Raw genomic sequence first — 14,311 nt, 5'->3', positions numbered from 1 at the left:
GGAAAGTTGTATGTTTCATTGTTGCTACACTGCATCCTGACTGGCTCCTCTCCTCCCCTTGACTCTTCTGTAAGGGGATGTCCAGTTGCTACATATGGGTTTTGGGGACTGTACTCCCCTCATTCACAATGATGTGATGTTTGGTTCTTTGTTGCTAACACTAGAGATTTCAAAACTGGGTCAGCCCTGCGGTAACCAATTCTGTTTTGCATGGAGCTTCTGGCTAGTCTTACATACAAGGCCCCACACACACACACACAAAAATGGAAAAAGCTCTGCTGAGCGGAACTTTCAAATTACACAATTTACCCCCAAGGCATGTATCCAGCACCTAGCTCTGATTAGTGCACCCAGTGGCATTGCATGGGAAGGTTCTCTGGTCACAGTGTTTTCATAAAAAGTAGTTTTGCCCAAACCTCGTTTTTTTTGTGATGGCCAATTTAGGAGAACATCATGCAGCTGTGAAATTTGGTTTCCTGCTCAGGAAAGATGCCGTAGAAACTGTTGTGGTGCTGAACACGGCTTACGAGGACAGGGCTACGGGGAAATCAAGCATGCCAGTGGTTTTCTCGTTTCCAAAACAGGGAAATGTCAAACTGATGACAAACCTTTTTCTGGACATCTGTCAACTTCGTCCTTCGGATGAATATATCCACAAAATTCATGTATTTGTACTCAAAGACCGATGACGGACCGTGGAAGAGATGGGAAAGTTATCTGGACTGCATTGGAGCTTCGTTCAGCGGATTTTAACAAGATTTGGGAATGAGAAGGATCGCGGCAAAATGCGTGCTTCAGTTCTGACCAGAGAAAAGGGCATCGAGTGTCCTGCTTTGAAAGAACAGCTCCCAAGCAACCCAGACTTTTTCCAAGGGCACTACGGTGGCGAGAGGTGGTGCTGTTCTTAAAAGTCCAAAAGCAAACATGAGTCCAGCCGGCGGAAGCCACCACTGTCACCTTGCCCAAAACAAGCTCGTCAAGTGAAACCAAAGATCAAGACGATGCTCATTTGTTTTTTTGATGTCAGGGGGACAGTGCACTTGGAATTTGTTCCACCAGGTCAGACTGTTTATCAAGTTTTCTATTTAGAGGTTCTAAAAAGATTACATAACAGTGTGTGGGCTTTTGTGTCAGACAGGTACTGTTTGCCACCAAGACAATGCACCTGCTCACACAGCCTTCTCATTGCGCCAGTTTTTGGCAAAAAACAGTGCCTCTCTTGCACCACACACATGACTCACCTGACCTCTCTGTGCAACTTCTTTGTTTCCGAAAATGAAGAACATGAAAGAAGAGAGATTTGATGAAGTGTAGAAGAGGTGAGAAAAAACCGAGGGAGGTGCTGCCATCCAAACAGATGGGCTTGAAAAATTTCCAAGAATGGAATCACAGATATGACAGATGTATTATTAAGTGTAATGGAGAGTACTTTGAAGGTGACAAGGTTGTTATGTAAAAATTTTTAAATACATAACTAAAAAAAATTCCATGGGTTTTTTTTTGGAGGGGCATCAGGATACCCTCATCCATGAAGATCAGTATTTTGTGGAAGAACCCGATCATCTGTGCACTGGCACAGAGAGGAACTGGAAACACAGGGAATCCTGGGCAGGTGATTCCTTCAGGACCAGTGGTGAGAATACCGGGAGGATGGGCTGGAAAAGGAGAACGGAGTACAAAGATCTACATATTACCTCCTCCCTGGGGGACAGACAACAGAAATGTGGATGAAGGGAGACATCGGGCAGTGTAAGATATGACAAAATAATAATTTATAAATTATCAAGGGTTCATGAGGGAGAGGGGAGCGGGGAGGGAGGGGGAAAATGAGAAGCTGATGCCAGGGGCTTAAGTGGAGAGCAAATGTTTCAGGAATGATGAGGGCAATGAATGTACAAATGTGCTGAACACAATTGATGTATGTATGGATTGTGATTTGTTATGAGCCCTAATAAAATGATTTTTTTTTAAAAACCCATCATCTCCTTTCCACTTTCCACAAACCATTAAAAGTCCCCTCAGATAAGATCCCATAGGACCTTGACTATCAAACAACAGCTGCTTGGTGCCTTTGTTGGGGGTGGAATTACATTTATTGATTAAATTAAGGGAAACTACTGTCTTTACACTGTTGAGCCAACAGGAACAAATTCAAGGTATACTTCCGTTTGTTTAAATATACATCTGTGCTCCAGGAGTTGAACTTTTAAGTTTAGATACACTCCCTGTCAAATAATTCTTATGAAATTAATCTTTTCTGTAGCTCTTCTAAGTGGGTTCTCTTGTATGTTCTATGTTGTCGTGTGAAAGCTGTTGAGTTGAAGCATGAGTTCAATGTTACTGTTTGAATGGCTTCATCACCCTTCTCCAGGGGTTTTCAAACGTCATTTGCAGACACCAAAGCCCACTGCTATTGCAACCAGCTCCAACCCACAGTGATCCTGCAGCCTTGGCAACTGGAAAGTTTCCCTTCTTCATCGTTCCAGCTAGTCTAGCTCAAGAGCCCTGCTTTTATGGTTGTTGTAGTTGGGCTGCTACTTCAAGGTCAGCAGTTCAGAACCACCAGACGCTCTGCAGGAGACAGAGCCCTCACTAGACAGTTCTACTAGGTCCTATAAGGGTTGCCTGGAGTCGGAATCGCCTCAATGTCAGTGAACTGGGGAGTTGAGCCCGTGCATACAGAATAGTGAAGCAGCTCTGGTGGCATGGTGGTTACATGTGGAGCTGCTAACCACAAAGTCAGCAGTTTGAATCCAAACACTCCATGGGAGAAAGAGGCAGCTTTCTACTCCATTATGGCCCCAGGAACCCCCAGGGGCAGTTCTACCCTGTCCTACAGGGTCATTATGAGTTGGCATTGACTTGATGGCAGTGAGTTTAGGGTTCCGTTTTTTGAGTCAGTGTGTTTGCTTTACGTGGCAGCCATGTTTCTGGGAGGGAGGCACATACACCCCACTCATCAGCCTACAGAACTCAGGGCCCTGGCCAGCATAAATGCTGGGGTCAGACAGCACACTGATGGGTTGTGCCAAAGTCAGCTTTCGGTGAATAAGGGGGTGGGCAGTTATCTACTAACACAGAGCGTGCCTTAGAAAACGCCATTCCGGCAGACTCGTTTCCATACAGCTTACCTGAAATAAAAACTACATACAGGTTAATGATAACCTGTAAATATGAAACTTGGCTACAAACCAGCTGTTTTACAAACAGTACCTGTTTTCGGCCCCACCCACCCCCCAAAAAAATCTGGAGGATTTTCACTTTTACAAACAGACCAAAGCAGACCCAGGTTTTGCAGGGAGCCAGTGTGGAGGCCGCATGCACAGAGCGAGTGTGTTGCCCCAGTCCTTCCCGAGCACCTTAGGATCAAGTCTCCATGGCTCTGAATTTGGCAGACATCCTGCTCAGGTGGTTTCAGGGATGATTATGGGTTCTTTGGGGTCCGGCCGCACTCACAAACATTCCCCACATAAACTAATGTAACTGTTACACCGTTTTTGGCTTGTGAAGGGTTTCAGAAGCGCTCTTGGCTAGCAGGGGAAAGCTACACGTGCGGTCCCGTCACAGCCTGCCGAGACCTGCAGAAAGCGGACGTCCTCTTCCCCGCACGCAGAAGAGCCCTTCAGCAGCAAGAGCCTGGTGGCCTCACCGCCCTCATCTCACCACGCGCTCAGCTGCTGGCCATGACCTCAGAGGGGAACAGAGGTGTCAGGCCTCACCACGCTGCAAGTGCCTAAGGCAGTGGTTCTCAACCTTCCTGGAGCCGCGACCCTTTAATACGGTTCATGTTGTGACGATGCCCCCCCAACCAGAAATTATTTTTGTTGCTACGTCATAACTAATTTTGCTGTTAGGAATCGAGCAACCCACAGGTTGAGAAGCGCTGACCTAAGGGATCATTCCAATGGTGAGCAGAGGGAAGACCCAGTGTCTCCTGGGCCACAGAAGTCCACAGCCAAGGACAGCCCGTCACTGTGGTCTCCTGGACAGTGAGCATTCTGATAGCCTAGTGCAGCTCCGTCACCCAACAGCTCAGCGGCCCCGGAACAGCAAAGTCCCTGGTCTGAAACACAGACCACCCCCATCCTGTTCTCAGAGGGCTTTCCTCCACCAACCCAAGCTCCAGCACATGCTTACAGCAGGACAGGCTCCGCTAGGCTTCTTTCATAGAAGCCTGCTGCACCAGGACCCTCATCTAACTGAATTACCTGTGGAAAAGCCAGACAAAGAATGGCGCACAGGCAACCAAAGGTGCCCTTGAGCAGGTTATGCTGCAGAGAAGGTAAGTCATGTGAGTGGGGAACAGGTCTGGTTTAATCGAAGCTCTTACGAAGTTTGGTTTAAAACGTGAATGGAAGCACAGCGATATCCAAAGGGTTTGGCAATGGTTTATTTTTTCTCTTTCCAGTCTTTGAGCCCAATACATGGATTTGCATACACTTGATTCTGAGAAACAGGAAGTTCCACACAGAGCATGGGGCCCAGCGATCCAGGCCCGGAGAGGCGGCGCAGCGGGCAGGAGCCCTGGAAGGAATTCGTTGTCTGGGATGTCACCTTCACAGTCGGGGAGGGTCCAGTTTGGGTTAGTGTGTGAAGTGGCAGGAAGTTCTAGTTTTCACTTGACATGGTAACCTTCCATCTTTGGTGGGCAGCCTGCGTCCACTTAGAAGCAGCACAAGATGTTGTCTACACTACTACCAAATGAATATAAGGCCACGATATTTACTGTGAACAACTCCCTTAATGTAGTTTTAATATCAACATTCTTCATCCTCCTGATGTACAAAGTGTTTGAACTGAACTATAGCTACAGCTAATTTTCATTAAAGTACTACATGTCAGAACTCGCATATTAAAATTATTTATCCTTAGATAAAATATCCAAGGGAAATCTCACCAGTGGTGAGAATCCCTGACATGCTTAGTAACAGAGCCACAGGCAAGGCAAGGGGTGAATGTGGTCTGGGTGTCACTCTCCCGTGATTTACACAACAAACAACACTAGGCATGCAGCCACCCAGCCAAGACCCCCCCCCACCCAGCAGCTGGCAGGCCTCAGAACCCCTCTGCAGGAACAGTCGAGTCCAGTCTCCATCAGAAGGTGCTGGTTGAGGTGGTCAGACGCCTCCCAATGTAGATCCTTAAAAGAAAAGCCCAGGTCAGAAGGACTGGTATTAGAGCTTAAATTCTGGGCACCCGGTTTGCAGGATGCTATTGCTGACAAGGTACGATCAAAGTCCCTTTGCTGAGTCCCCGCAGGGATTGAATTCCCGCAGACCACTGGCCAGGGATGTGAACAGCCGTGCACTTAGAACTACTGCATCAGAAAGTGAGTGAATGTAGGTATCATTAGGTTACATTTTTACACCTTAACATTTGTTCTCACTTTGGACTCACTTTTGTTCCTTTTATTATTTTCCGCTTGGGGGACGGAGGCTTTTCTGTATTCCAGTTTTCTGCTGTTGGGTTTTGGGGGGTATGATTTTCTTTATATGAAATGCAGGACGGGTACCGTATATATTCGTGTATAAGCCAAGTTTTTCAGCACATTTTAATGCAGTTTTTGTGGTACATTAGATGCCTCAGCTGATATTTGGGTCAGCTTATACTCGAGTATATATGGTACATCTACTGAAACAGTCACGAGACTAAAAGTTTCTTAGGGCTGAAGGGAGAAGTTGGGGAAAATGAGAGCTCATCACATACCAGTGAAGAGAATGTTCTAAAGTTGGTTATAATGCATTCAAATCATGGAGTTAGGGTGCGTGAATTATGTGCCCATAACAAAAGCACTGAACATCAGTGTGTTCTCGTGCAGGGCTTCCCACAGCTGAGGTGGCAGCAAACTGGAGGCAGCTTAGGGAAGGGACTTGATAATGGACGTCAAGTTATGAAAACACACATTTTAAAAATCTTTGTAATGAGTCACCTTCAGCATGCCCATGTAGCTTCTATCATCCATCAGGCACAGTGCCCCACGCACACAAGGCAGGCGCCTACCCCACCCCACCCCCTGCCTGAAGGCCACTGCGATGGGGGAGTGTGCCCCCACCTAGGCTATAAGTCACCAGGGTGGGCGCATGGCTAACATGTTCAGCTGCTGATTGAAGGTCGAAAGTTCAAGTACACCTAGAGGCCCCTTGAGAGACAGGCCTGGTGACTGGCTCCAGAGTGAGCCCCCGAGAGCCCGCAGGGCAGTGCCCACCACCTGGGGAATGGATCACCTACCCAAGGCCAATGGCCAGCAAGTGAGAGAGCAGCAGAGATGGAAGGACAACCTTCAGGAACTCTGCCGAGAAGACGCCCCCCTTCTTCATGACACTCGTGTTCCTCATGCTGAGGCTGGCCGTGCGCTTGGGGTGCTTGAAGAGGAACTCCCTGGGGCGGGAAAGAGGCTTTAGTCCCGTGCTCCGGCCAATGTGCGGTCAAGGGAGACCCATGGGGTTAGCAGAGACTCACTTGGGGGGGACGTTCTCTGGCCGGCTTGACCAATCCCATATCCAGTCCGAGTTTCTCTTCAAGATGCTTTCGACTTCCTTCCTCCTCTCGATGTAGTCTTCCTCAGACTACACAAAGGGGCGGGACGTGAGGGCAGTTCGGCCGCAGGGCTTCCGTGGGGAGGGGAGGGAAGCGTTCCTGGAGTGCCCTGGAGTGGGCCTAGCCCCTCACACTGCTCCGCCCTCACAGGGCCCTTCTGAAGGACAAGGGTTCCCAAGGAAGGGAAGAGATGTTGAGGGAGGTGCTGGCAGCACAGTTAGGGAGGCACCCGAAGTGGCCCTAACAGGCCATGGCTGGTCTGTCAGCTTCTGTGTTGCTGGGATGCTGACAGCTCGTGACCACCACAGGTCAGCTCTGGTGGACAATTTTCCAGCAGAGCACCCAGACCAGGACAGACTGGGAAGGGAGGCCTGGTGATCACCTTCTGAAGAACCTGGCCAGTGACCACCTGAACGGGGTCAGACAAACACTGGTTTACGTGCCCTCGGAGCCCTCGGGCTGGAAAACTCAGACCCAAACCCCCCGCATCAAGTCCATTTGACTCATGGTGACCGTGTACCGGTCAGTCATTGTTATGGAAGCACATAGCCCAGCCCTCTCCTGGGAGCAGCTGTAGCCCCATCTCTCCCCTGGGAGAGGTGGGTGGGTTTGCACTGCAGGCCTGTGGCCAGTATTCATCCCATAATATCACCAGGGCTCCGCCCTCAAAATGTAGAGGGAATTCAACTGTGTCTGTTCAGGCCAACATTGCCTGTCCTCTGCAGGACCGTGCTGAGCACAACTAGACAAGAGGTGAACAAAGTACTACTGATACCCACCCTCAGGAGTCAGCGCAGAGTGGAGACTAGAATACATTATGGCAACAGCCCTGCGTCATCTACTCGTTTCAGGTTTGTGGCCTCAAGCTAACAACGTGGAGTGAAGAAATGCTCCGGTCTTTGTTTGATGAGGGAAAGGAACCAGCTGGCTAGCTACTGGTGCTAATTACCCAGGCACTAGTAAGCAAGTGGTATTGGAAAGGCTTGGGGCATGATTTCGAGGGCAACTATGATGCCTTATGAGAGGCCTCTGAGAAAGGAGCCCAAGAATCTGAATCCCCACCACCGTGGTGGGGTGGCTGAGTGGTCCCGAGTGCCACCAGGGGAAGCCAGGCTCTCCGAGACCTCTCAGATGCTGAGAACCACTCACAGTCCAGTCACCAGCACGTCTTCGATGACTCCTGTGGTAGCCCTCACCTTAATCTGTGCATGCACAAGAGGGTCACCCTGTGTACCCCTCGCCCAGGCCCCACTGAGCAGTAGGAACGGTGGGAGTAGAGGATGCCGCAGCTCAATGTGAAGCCCATTGTAGGCTTGTAGGGCCCCCACTCCCCAGAGCTATAAAAAGGGGGCAAAAGACACTAAGAGCCAATTTGACTGAACTTCAACCATCATCACACAGACCTGAAAAACAGTCCAGTGAGCTCACCTGAGAGCTGTTCTTTTCCCCAAGGCTGTGGGCATCTGTCTCAGAAGTTCGGTTTGTGTCCTGTGGTGTCTGGGAGCGTGGTGGACTTCACAAGGTATGGTTAAGACATGTGGGAAGAGCAAGGACCTTGTTAGCATCTTTCTACTGTCAGGAGCAAACCCCAGAGGCAAGGCAACACCCCCTCAGGGGGGGGTGCTCTCACCTGTTGAGCACATCTTCCCTTCCGCCCTGCACCAGGCAAAGACTAATTTATCCTTCATGTTCTGGTCTTTATGTCTAAGCATAACAAGAGTCAGCTGCCCCTCTTCCAGGGGAAAGATAGCGCTGCTGTGAGGGGCTAGCCTCCTCAGTGTGCCTGCCCGTCAGCAGCCCCAGTCCTGACTCTCCACCAGGCACACCCTTGCCGCCACCAGAGGACAAGGACAATTCTAATATGGCCTGCTGCTCATGCCGACTGGCGGTAGGTACCATCTGCCTCCTCAGGAAGCCAGCGCTATGGCCCCCTTGTGGCGCCGCTTACCTGTCACAGTGGGAGCTCTTGGAGCTGCTCCGTCCAGACTCGTGCTGGGCATCCAGCAGTATTTTCTCCATGTCACCATTATACATGGACACCGAGGCAGGGACGCTGCCCCCGTTCCCATTGCTGCTGAAGTGCAATTCCACCCAAGAGCCTGTGGGAGACCAAACAAAGAGTACGTTCCACCCCGGCAAAACCATCAGTTCAGACCACCAGCTGCTCTGGGAGATATGAGGGTCTGCATCTCAGGAGTGAGCCCTCCACAAGCCCTCCCTTTTAACTGCACATCTCCACAACACACCACCTACATGTCCATCAACGGCTGACTGTCCTCGCCTTTCTCGGTACAGGGCGGCCGGCCGGCCGGTCCCTTGGGCATGGAGGCAATTCATCTGTTTACCTCATACCATTCCTGGATAGCACGGGAACGCTCAAGCAATGTACTGGGCCAACCAGAGTCCAGGGACCCGGGAGGCTTACTGGAGGGGCGGTTAGGAGAACATGCTGCAGGGGTGTTTGCTTGAAAGAGTTAAACTGGTTTCTCACCTTGGCTGACCTAAGAGCATTGACCACACACTGACCTGGGGCCTTCCAAAATTCACACTGTTTTATTTAGATCAGCGATTCTCAACGTGTGATTGTGACTCCTTTGGGGGTTGAACAACCCTTTCACAGGGGTCACCCAATTCATAACAGTAGCAAAATTACAGTTCTAAAGTAGCAACGAAAATAATTTCATGGTTGGGGGTGTCAGCACAACATAAGGAACTATATGAAAGGGTCGCGGCATTCGGAAGGTTGAGAACCACTGATTTAGATAGAAAATTGGATCTCTTATGCTTTTTATTAGAGCTAATGTAACATCTTACTAAACTGAAACCAGATACCTTGATTTATCAAATCAATCTATCACTCTTAGGCTAAGCATTTAGTTAGCCAAGCCTTCACAGGAATTCGCATCAGCTTTATTACATGTATTAAAAATTGATACTCGTCACCAGGCACCCTGGTGGTGCTGCAGTATAAGCATGTGTTGCCAACTATATGGGTCAATGGTTCAAATCCACCAGCTGCTCGGAGGGAGAAAGGTGAGGCATCTGCTCCTGTAGTGATTTAGTCTCGGAAACCCTATATAGTCGCTATGGGTCACAAATTGACTAGAAGGCTGCAAGAGCTTTTTAAAATACTCCAAACAAGTACTCCAAGTTTGTCCTATCCAGACAGATTTAGATTCTGAATCATCAGGCCACCACTTAATAAATAGAACACACAGAGAAAGACACTTCACCCTTCAAAACTACAGCGATAGCCAATCCTTCCCGAAGTCAGCATGGAGCCCCACAATGTGGAGTGCCTGTGCCCCCGTGTGTTCTGCTAAGTGCTGCACAGACTGCCTGTGGCAGGGGGGCAGGGGGCATTCCAAGCTACCATGCGGCGTGGGGGGACGATACGCCAGGGCAGGGGGGCTGAAAGGGACAATTGGTGCAAACACAAATCCTGACCAAAGATCCTTCTGGAAGGTTCTGCAAAGATAATCTGCAAAGCAGAGGCTGAGAAGAATGGTAGGACCAGTGGCAAAGCCCTGAAGCTCCCACATCTCACGGTCATAGAGCACCAGGCATCTGTGGGCTTCATCCATGTGGTTGCACTTGGTTTTCCCCTTCCCTTATCTGGCTGTATGACCACACCATCACCTCTCTATCCTCCGAGACACTTGTACTGCTTCCGGCAATCACTCCTCTTCTGTACCGTGTAAGAGGAAAATGGCATTTTAATCCCATTTTTCCACTAGTGTGTGGAAGTCCTGTGTCCTCCCCACCCCCCACCCCCACCCCACACTAGCTCCTATGGCTGCTTGAGCAGACATGTATTCTCTCTGAAACCCAGGTACCCCTGGAGCCACATTCTCTTCAACCACACCCCTGCCAACCTCTGGTGGCTGCAGGAACCCGTGGCGTGGCTTCCCCGCTCTGCGGGCCTCCATCTAGAGGTTGCTTTCTCCTCTTAGGTCACTTGGATGGCACGTAGGGCCCACCTAGATCATCCAGGGCCATGGAGCTCAAGATCCTTAGCCTTGTACCAGGCGTCTAACACTCAGAACAAAATCATACCCAATGTGAATGGGGGGAAGGGGTATGGAGACCAATGCCCATCTGTAGACAATTGGGCATCCCTCACAGAGGGGTCACCGGGAAGAGATGAGCCAGTCAGGGTGCAGTATAGCACCGATGAAACACAACTTTACTTTAGTTCTTTGGTGCTTCCTTCACCACACCCACCATCATGACCTCAATCCTGCCTTACATATCAGATTAGGCCAGAACCCACAACACAGGGATCCAGGATAGATAAACGCTTCAGGGTCAACAAGGAGAGTTGAGATACCAGGAGGATTAGGGGAGGATGGGGGTAGAAAGGGAGAATCAATCACAAGGATCAATCTGGAACCCTCTCAGGAGGACCAACAACGGAAGTGGGTGAGGGACAATGGGGGACATGTAAGATATGAAAATAATCATCTATAACTTATCAAGGGTTCATGAGGGAGGGTGGATGGCGGAGGGAGGGGGAAGAAATGGGGAACTGATATCAGGGGCTCAAGTGGGAAAAGAATGCTTTGAAAATGATGATGGCGACATATGTGCAAATGTGGTTGACACACTGGATGAATGTATGGATTGTGATAAGAGATTTAAGAGCCCCCAATAAAAGTAAGAAAAATAAAAGATCCTTGGCCTTTATCCACATGGGATCCACAGGTCCCAGGGGTCTGGTGGAGATGTACTTGGGGAGGATGGGGAAGGGGTGGTGGCTTTTTCTGGCCTACCACATATAAACACATTTCTGTCGGCTATGTTCTTTGGAGCAAAACTACGTGGAATAAAAATGATAAACCGGTTGTATGCCATGCTGTTAGAAAACACCAACTTTTCCAATGACATTAGAATACAGCGATTTTTCCAGTGAGACTGAGCCAATTTCGACTCCCTTCACTGACTAGTCAGGGAGTTTCTGCTACGTCTCGGCCTTGCTAACACTTGGTTTCACCTACCTTTCATTGTAACTACTCTGGTGGGTGTGTAGTGGTAGCTCGTGGTGGTTTACCTTGGATGTCTCAGATTTTGAACATGGTTGAGTACTTTTTAATAAGTTGACTGGCCATTTAGATATCATCTTTTATGAATTGGCTATAAAAAAATTTTACTTTTTCCTCCTGGGTTCTCACTCTCTTATTTCTAAGAGTTCTATATTCCAGAGAAGCCTAGCATCCAGTTAGATGCAGCGCAGCAAACAACGCCACCTGTGGCATCCCCTCACTCTCTCCCTAACCTTCTCATGAAGAGCAGCTCTAATCTTACTCTCGGCTCACCCATCATCTCCCTTGCTCTAGGGCTCTCTTTGGTATCCCATTTCAGAAATGTTTGCTACGCTGAGGTCTGAAGACATTCTACTATATTACCTTCAAAAAGCTTTATGCTTTGACTTCCACACAGAGGTAGTTTTAAGCCCACCTGCGATTGCTTTTTGGCTATGACCTGAAACAGGTTAAGATGTTCTGTACAGAAAGCCTATTGCCCAACATGGCTAATGAAAAGCTTGTCTTCCTCCTTTACTGTTAGAGTAAGTGTTAATGTGCTATTTCCTGGGCCCGGCACAGCTTCTCTATTTGGGTCATCCGTCTGTAAAGACCACTCTGGTGGCAAGTGGAGGATGGACTGCGGCAGGAAATGGGGGAAGACAGGTGACAGAAGACTGGAAGTTTATGTTATAAGAAAATTTCACTAAGCTGGCTTTGTAGTCACTATAATCTTACAAGTAAACAATCACCGCCAAGCTGTTACTCTGCCCTTAAACCAACATGGCACAATACACCACCGTGCAATGAGCGGTCAAGGAATAGACCACTAATCACTCCACGATGTTAGCTGGGAAGCCGTGGCCAACTGCAGTGTTCCAGCACACTAGGCAAGTCTTCTGAAGGTTCTAGCCAAGGCCCGAGTCACAGGAAGGATATGCCGAAGGGACAGGGGGAAAAGCACAAGGCCCAGGAATGAAATGCAGAATTGCAGCTTTCAAACAAAATCATTGTGCACATTCTCAAAGGATGCGCGAGTCTTAATTTCTCAAGTTGCCCCGTACTGGCCTAGACCTGCATGAAGGTCTGTACTGGGCATGGCGCCTGCAGCTCACTGAACGGAAAGTCTGGCCACTGCTCCTCTCGCATCAGCAGAGGCTGCCATGACTCCAGAGCTATTTATACACAAGCCCTCTGCGGACTACATCTCCAGAACGGGTGCCCTCATCATAGAGCCCAAAGCCCTTCTTAGTCCCTTCCTTTCCCACCTGAAGTTCAAGATGACACGCATGGCAGCCAGCGAGTTCTGGCTCAGTAGCCTGGACCACGGACACAGCCCTGCTTTGGCCATTACTCCATGTTTCTAAGCTCTATCGATGTTACTAAGGGCTCTGGGCCTGGCTGTTCAGCGGGTGAAGCTAAAAGGCCAGTTCACTGCACAAGGAGAAAAACGTGCCTCTTACAACTGCTTCAGGAAACTAGTCGTGTAGGCTGTCAGAGCGGGGTGCACAAGGCCGTATGGGGTTACAGGAAGAGTCTGAGACAAAGGGGCTGTGGAGCCTTTTCATTACCAACATCACAAAGTCACCCGGAGGATGGACTTATTTCCCACAGCTTAAAGACATGGCTGCCTTTACACTGAAGAGCTTCTTAGTTTATCTGGGAGAGGTACAAGAGGACCAACTAGCAACGATTTTGAACATTAAAATCCGTTTCAGAGATTAAGTGGGTCCCTTGCAGCTGGTTGGTGCTGTGGCAGACTCCAAGTTCCCCAATGGCATTTCACGGGAGCTCCTGATGCCCCCCTTGCTGTTGCCTGCCTTGCTTTGAGTGTGAATTTCCTCTGAATCTCAGGTTGATCATCTGTATAAAAGTAACAGTTGGGCTCAAACCAAGACCTCCGAACCCCCTTCCCTTCTAAAACTTTGCAATAATTTCCCTCCAAGAGAAATACAAATTCTATTCCTCACCAGGCTTCACTGTGGTGGGCTGCCTGAGACAAGAGCCAGCTAACCAGCTGCAGATACAGCTGCAGTGGAGCGCTACAGCTTGTGGCACTCAATTCTGTTTTCTTGGAGTCAACAGGAAAGCACTTAACTGGGCTGAGGTTCTCCCAAGAAGCTCAGCTTTGAAACGTGAGGGTTCTTCTGAGGAGTCAGTCACTACTGGCACCACCCCCACCTTTCCCCAACCAGACTGTCATACAACTCTGCCCCCCTGCATTTTAGCAGTAATAGACCTACACAGAAAACTAGGCAAGTTATCTCCTGCCAGCTGAAAAGCTGTAACTGCAATGGCCCAAGGGGTCAAAGGGAACCTGCCCTATCCAGTTTGCTCTCTATTGACTCCTCTGGGAAAACAGCTGGTCATAAATGATACAGGCTGTGGGAAAATGTTTGTTGTCTGGCTACCAGAGGTCCCTGGGTCCTCCCTTCAGAGATAAACAAAGAGGGAATCCAATCAGAGCAACGCCAGACAAGTGCTGCCTCAGTCACTGATTGCAGCAGATTCCCATTTCGTAGGGCAACTGTGTGGTCCCACGTGACTCAATGGATTGACGGTAGAGCCTGTGCCCTGCTGCACTGCACGTACACTCAGTAAATGGCCCAAAGAATCCTGCCCGAGTTTCCACTGCGTGTAACCATCTTTTAATAGACTTAGCAAAACAGAAAAACAAACAAAAACCTTTTAACTCCTGAACCGGTTGCCTTGCGTCCCCCAGTGACTCAGCAGTTTGGTTTATAAGTCAACGA

General features: G+C 49.2%; 1 protein-coding gene across 1 annotated transcript; it reads right to left on the bottom strand.

Annotated features, from left to right (window-relative positions):
- Positions 1-4,368: 4,368 nt before the first annotated feature.
- BNIP3 (BCL2 interacting protein 3) lies at positions 4,369-9,110 on the bottom strand. Its single transcript, XM_004701230.2, has 5 exons — positions 8,486-9,110; positions 7,966-8,050; positions 6,460-6,566; positions 6,229-6,378; positions 4,369-5,140 (listed from the first exon to the last, which is right to left on the bottom strand). Exons 1-5 carry the CDS (start codon positions 8,680-8,682, stop codon positions 5,095-5,097), a joined length of 585 nt encoding a protein of 194 aa, XP_004701287.2. The 5' UTR covers positions 8,683-9,110; the 3' UTR covers positions 4,369-5,094.
- Between the last annotated feature and the right edge of the window lie 5,201 nt (positions 9,111-14,311).

This window comes from Echinops telfairi, unplaced genomic scaffold (assembly GCF_000313985.2).
Source record: "Echinops telfairi isolate 266 unplaced genomic scaffold, ASM31398v2 ScPeMD7_70;HRSCAF=299, whole genome shotgun sequence".
In the NCBI taxonomy this organism is placed as follows: Eukaryota; Metazoa; Chordata; class Mammalia; order Afrosoricida; family Tenrecidae; genus Echinops; species Echinops telfairi.
Note: the sequence above shows the minus strand (reverse complement) of the source record. Positions and strands in the feature narration are given on the sequence as shown.

Coding starts and splice junctions, on each gene's coding strand:
- BNIP3 (XM_004701230.2), bottom strand. CDS start 8,682: ATGGTTTTGCCGGGGTGGAACGTACTCTTTGTTTGGTCTCCCACAGGC. Junction 8,051..8,485: donor AAGAGCTCCCACTGTGACAG/GTAAGCGGCGCC, acceptor TACCTTGTGAAG/TCCACCACGCTCCCAGACAC. Junction 6,567..7,965: donor GGGAAAAGAACAGCTCTCAG/GTGAGCTCACTG, acceptor CCCTTTGTGTAG/TCTGAGGAAGACTACATCGA.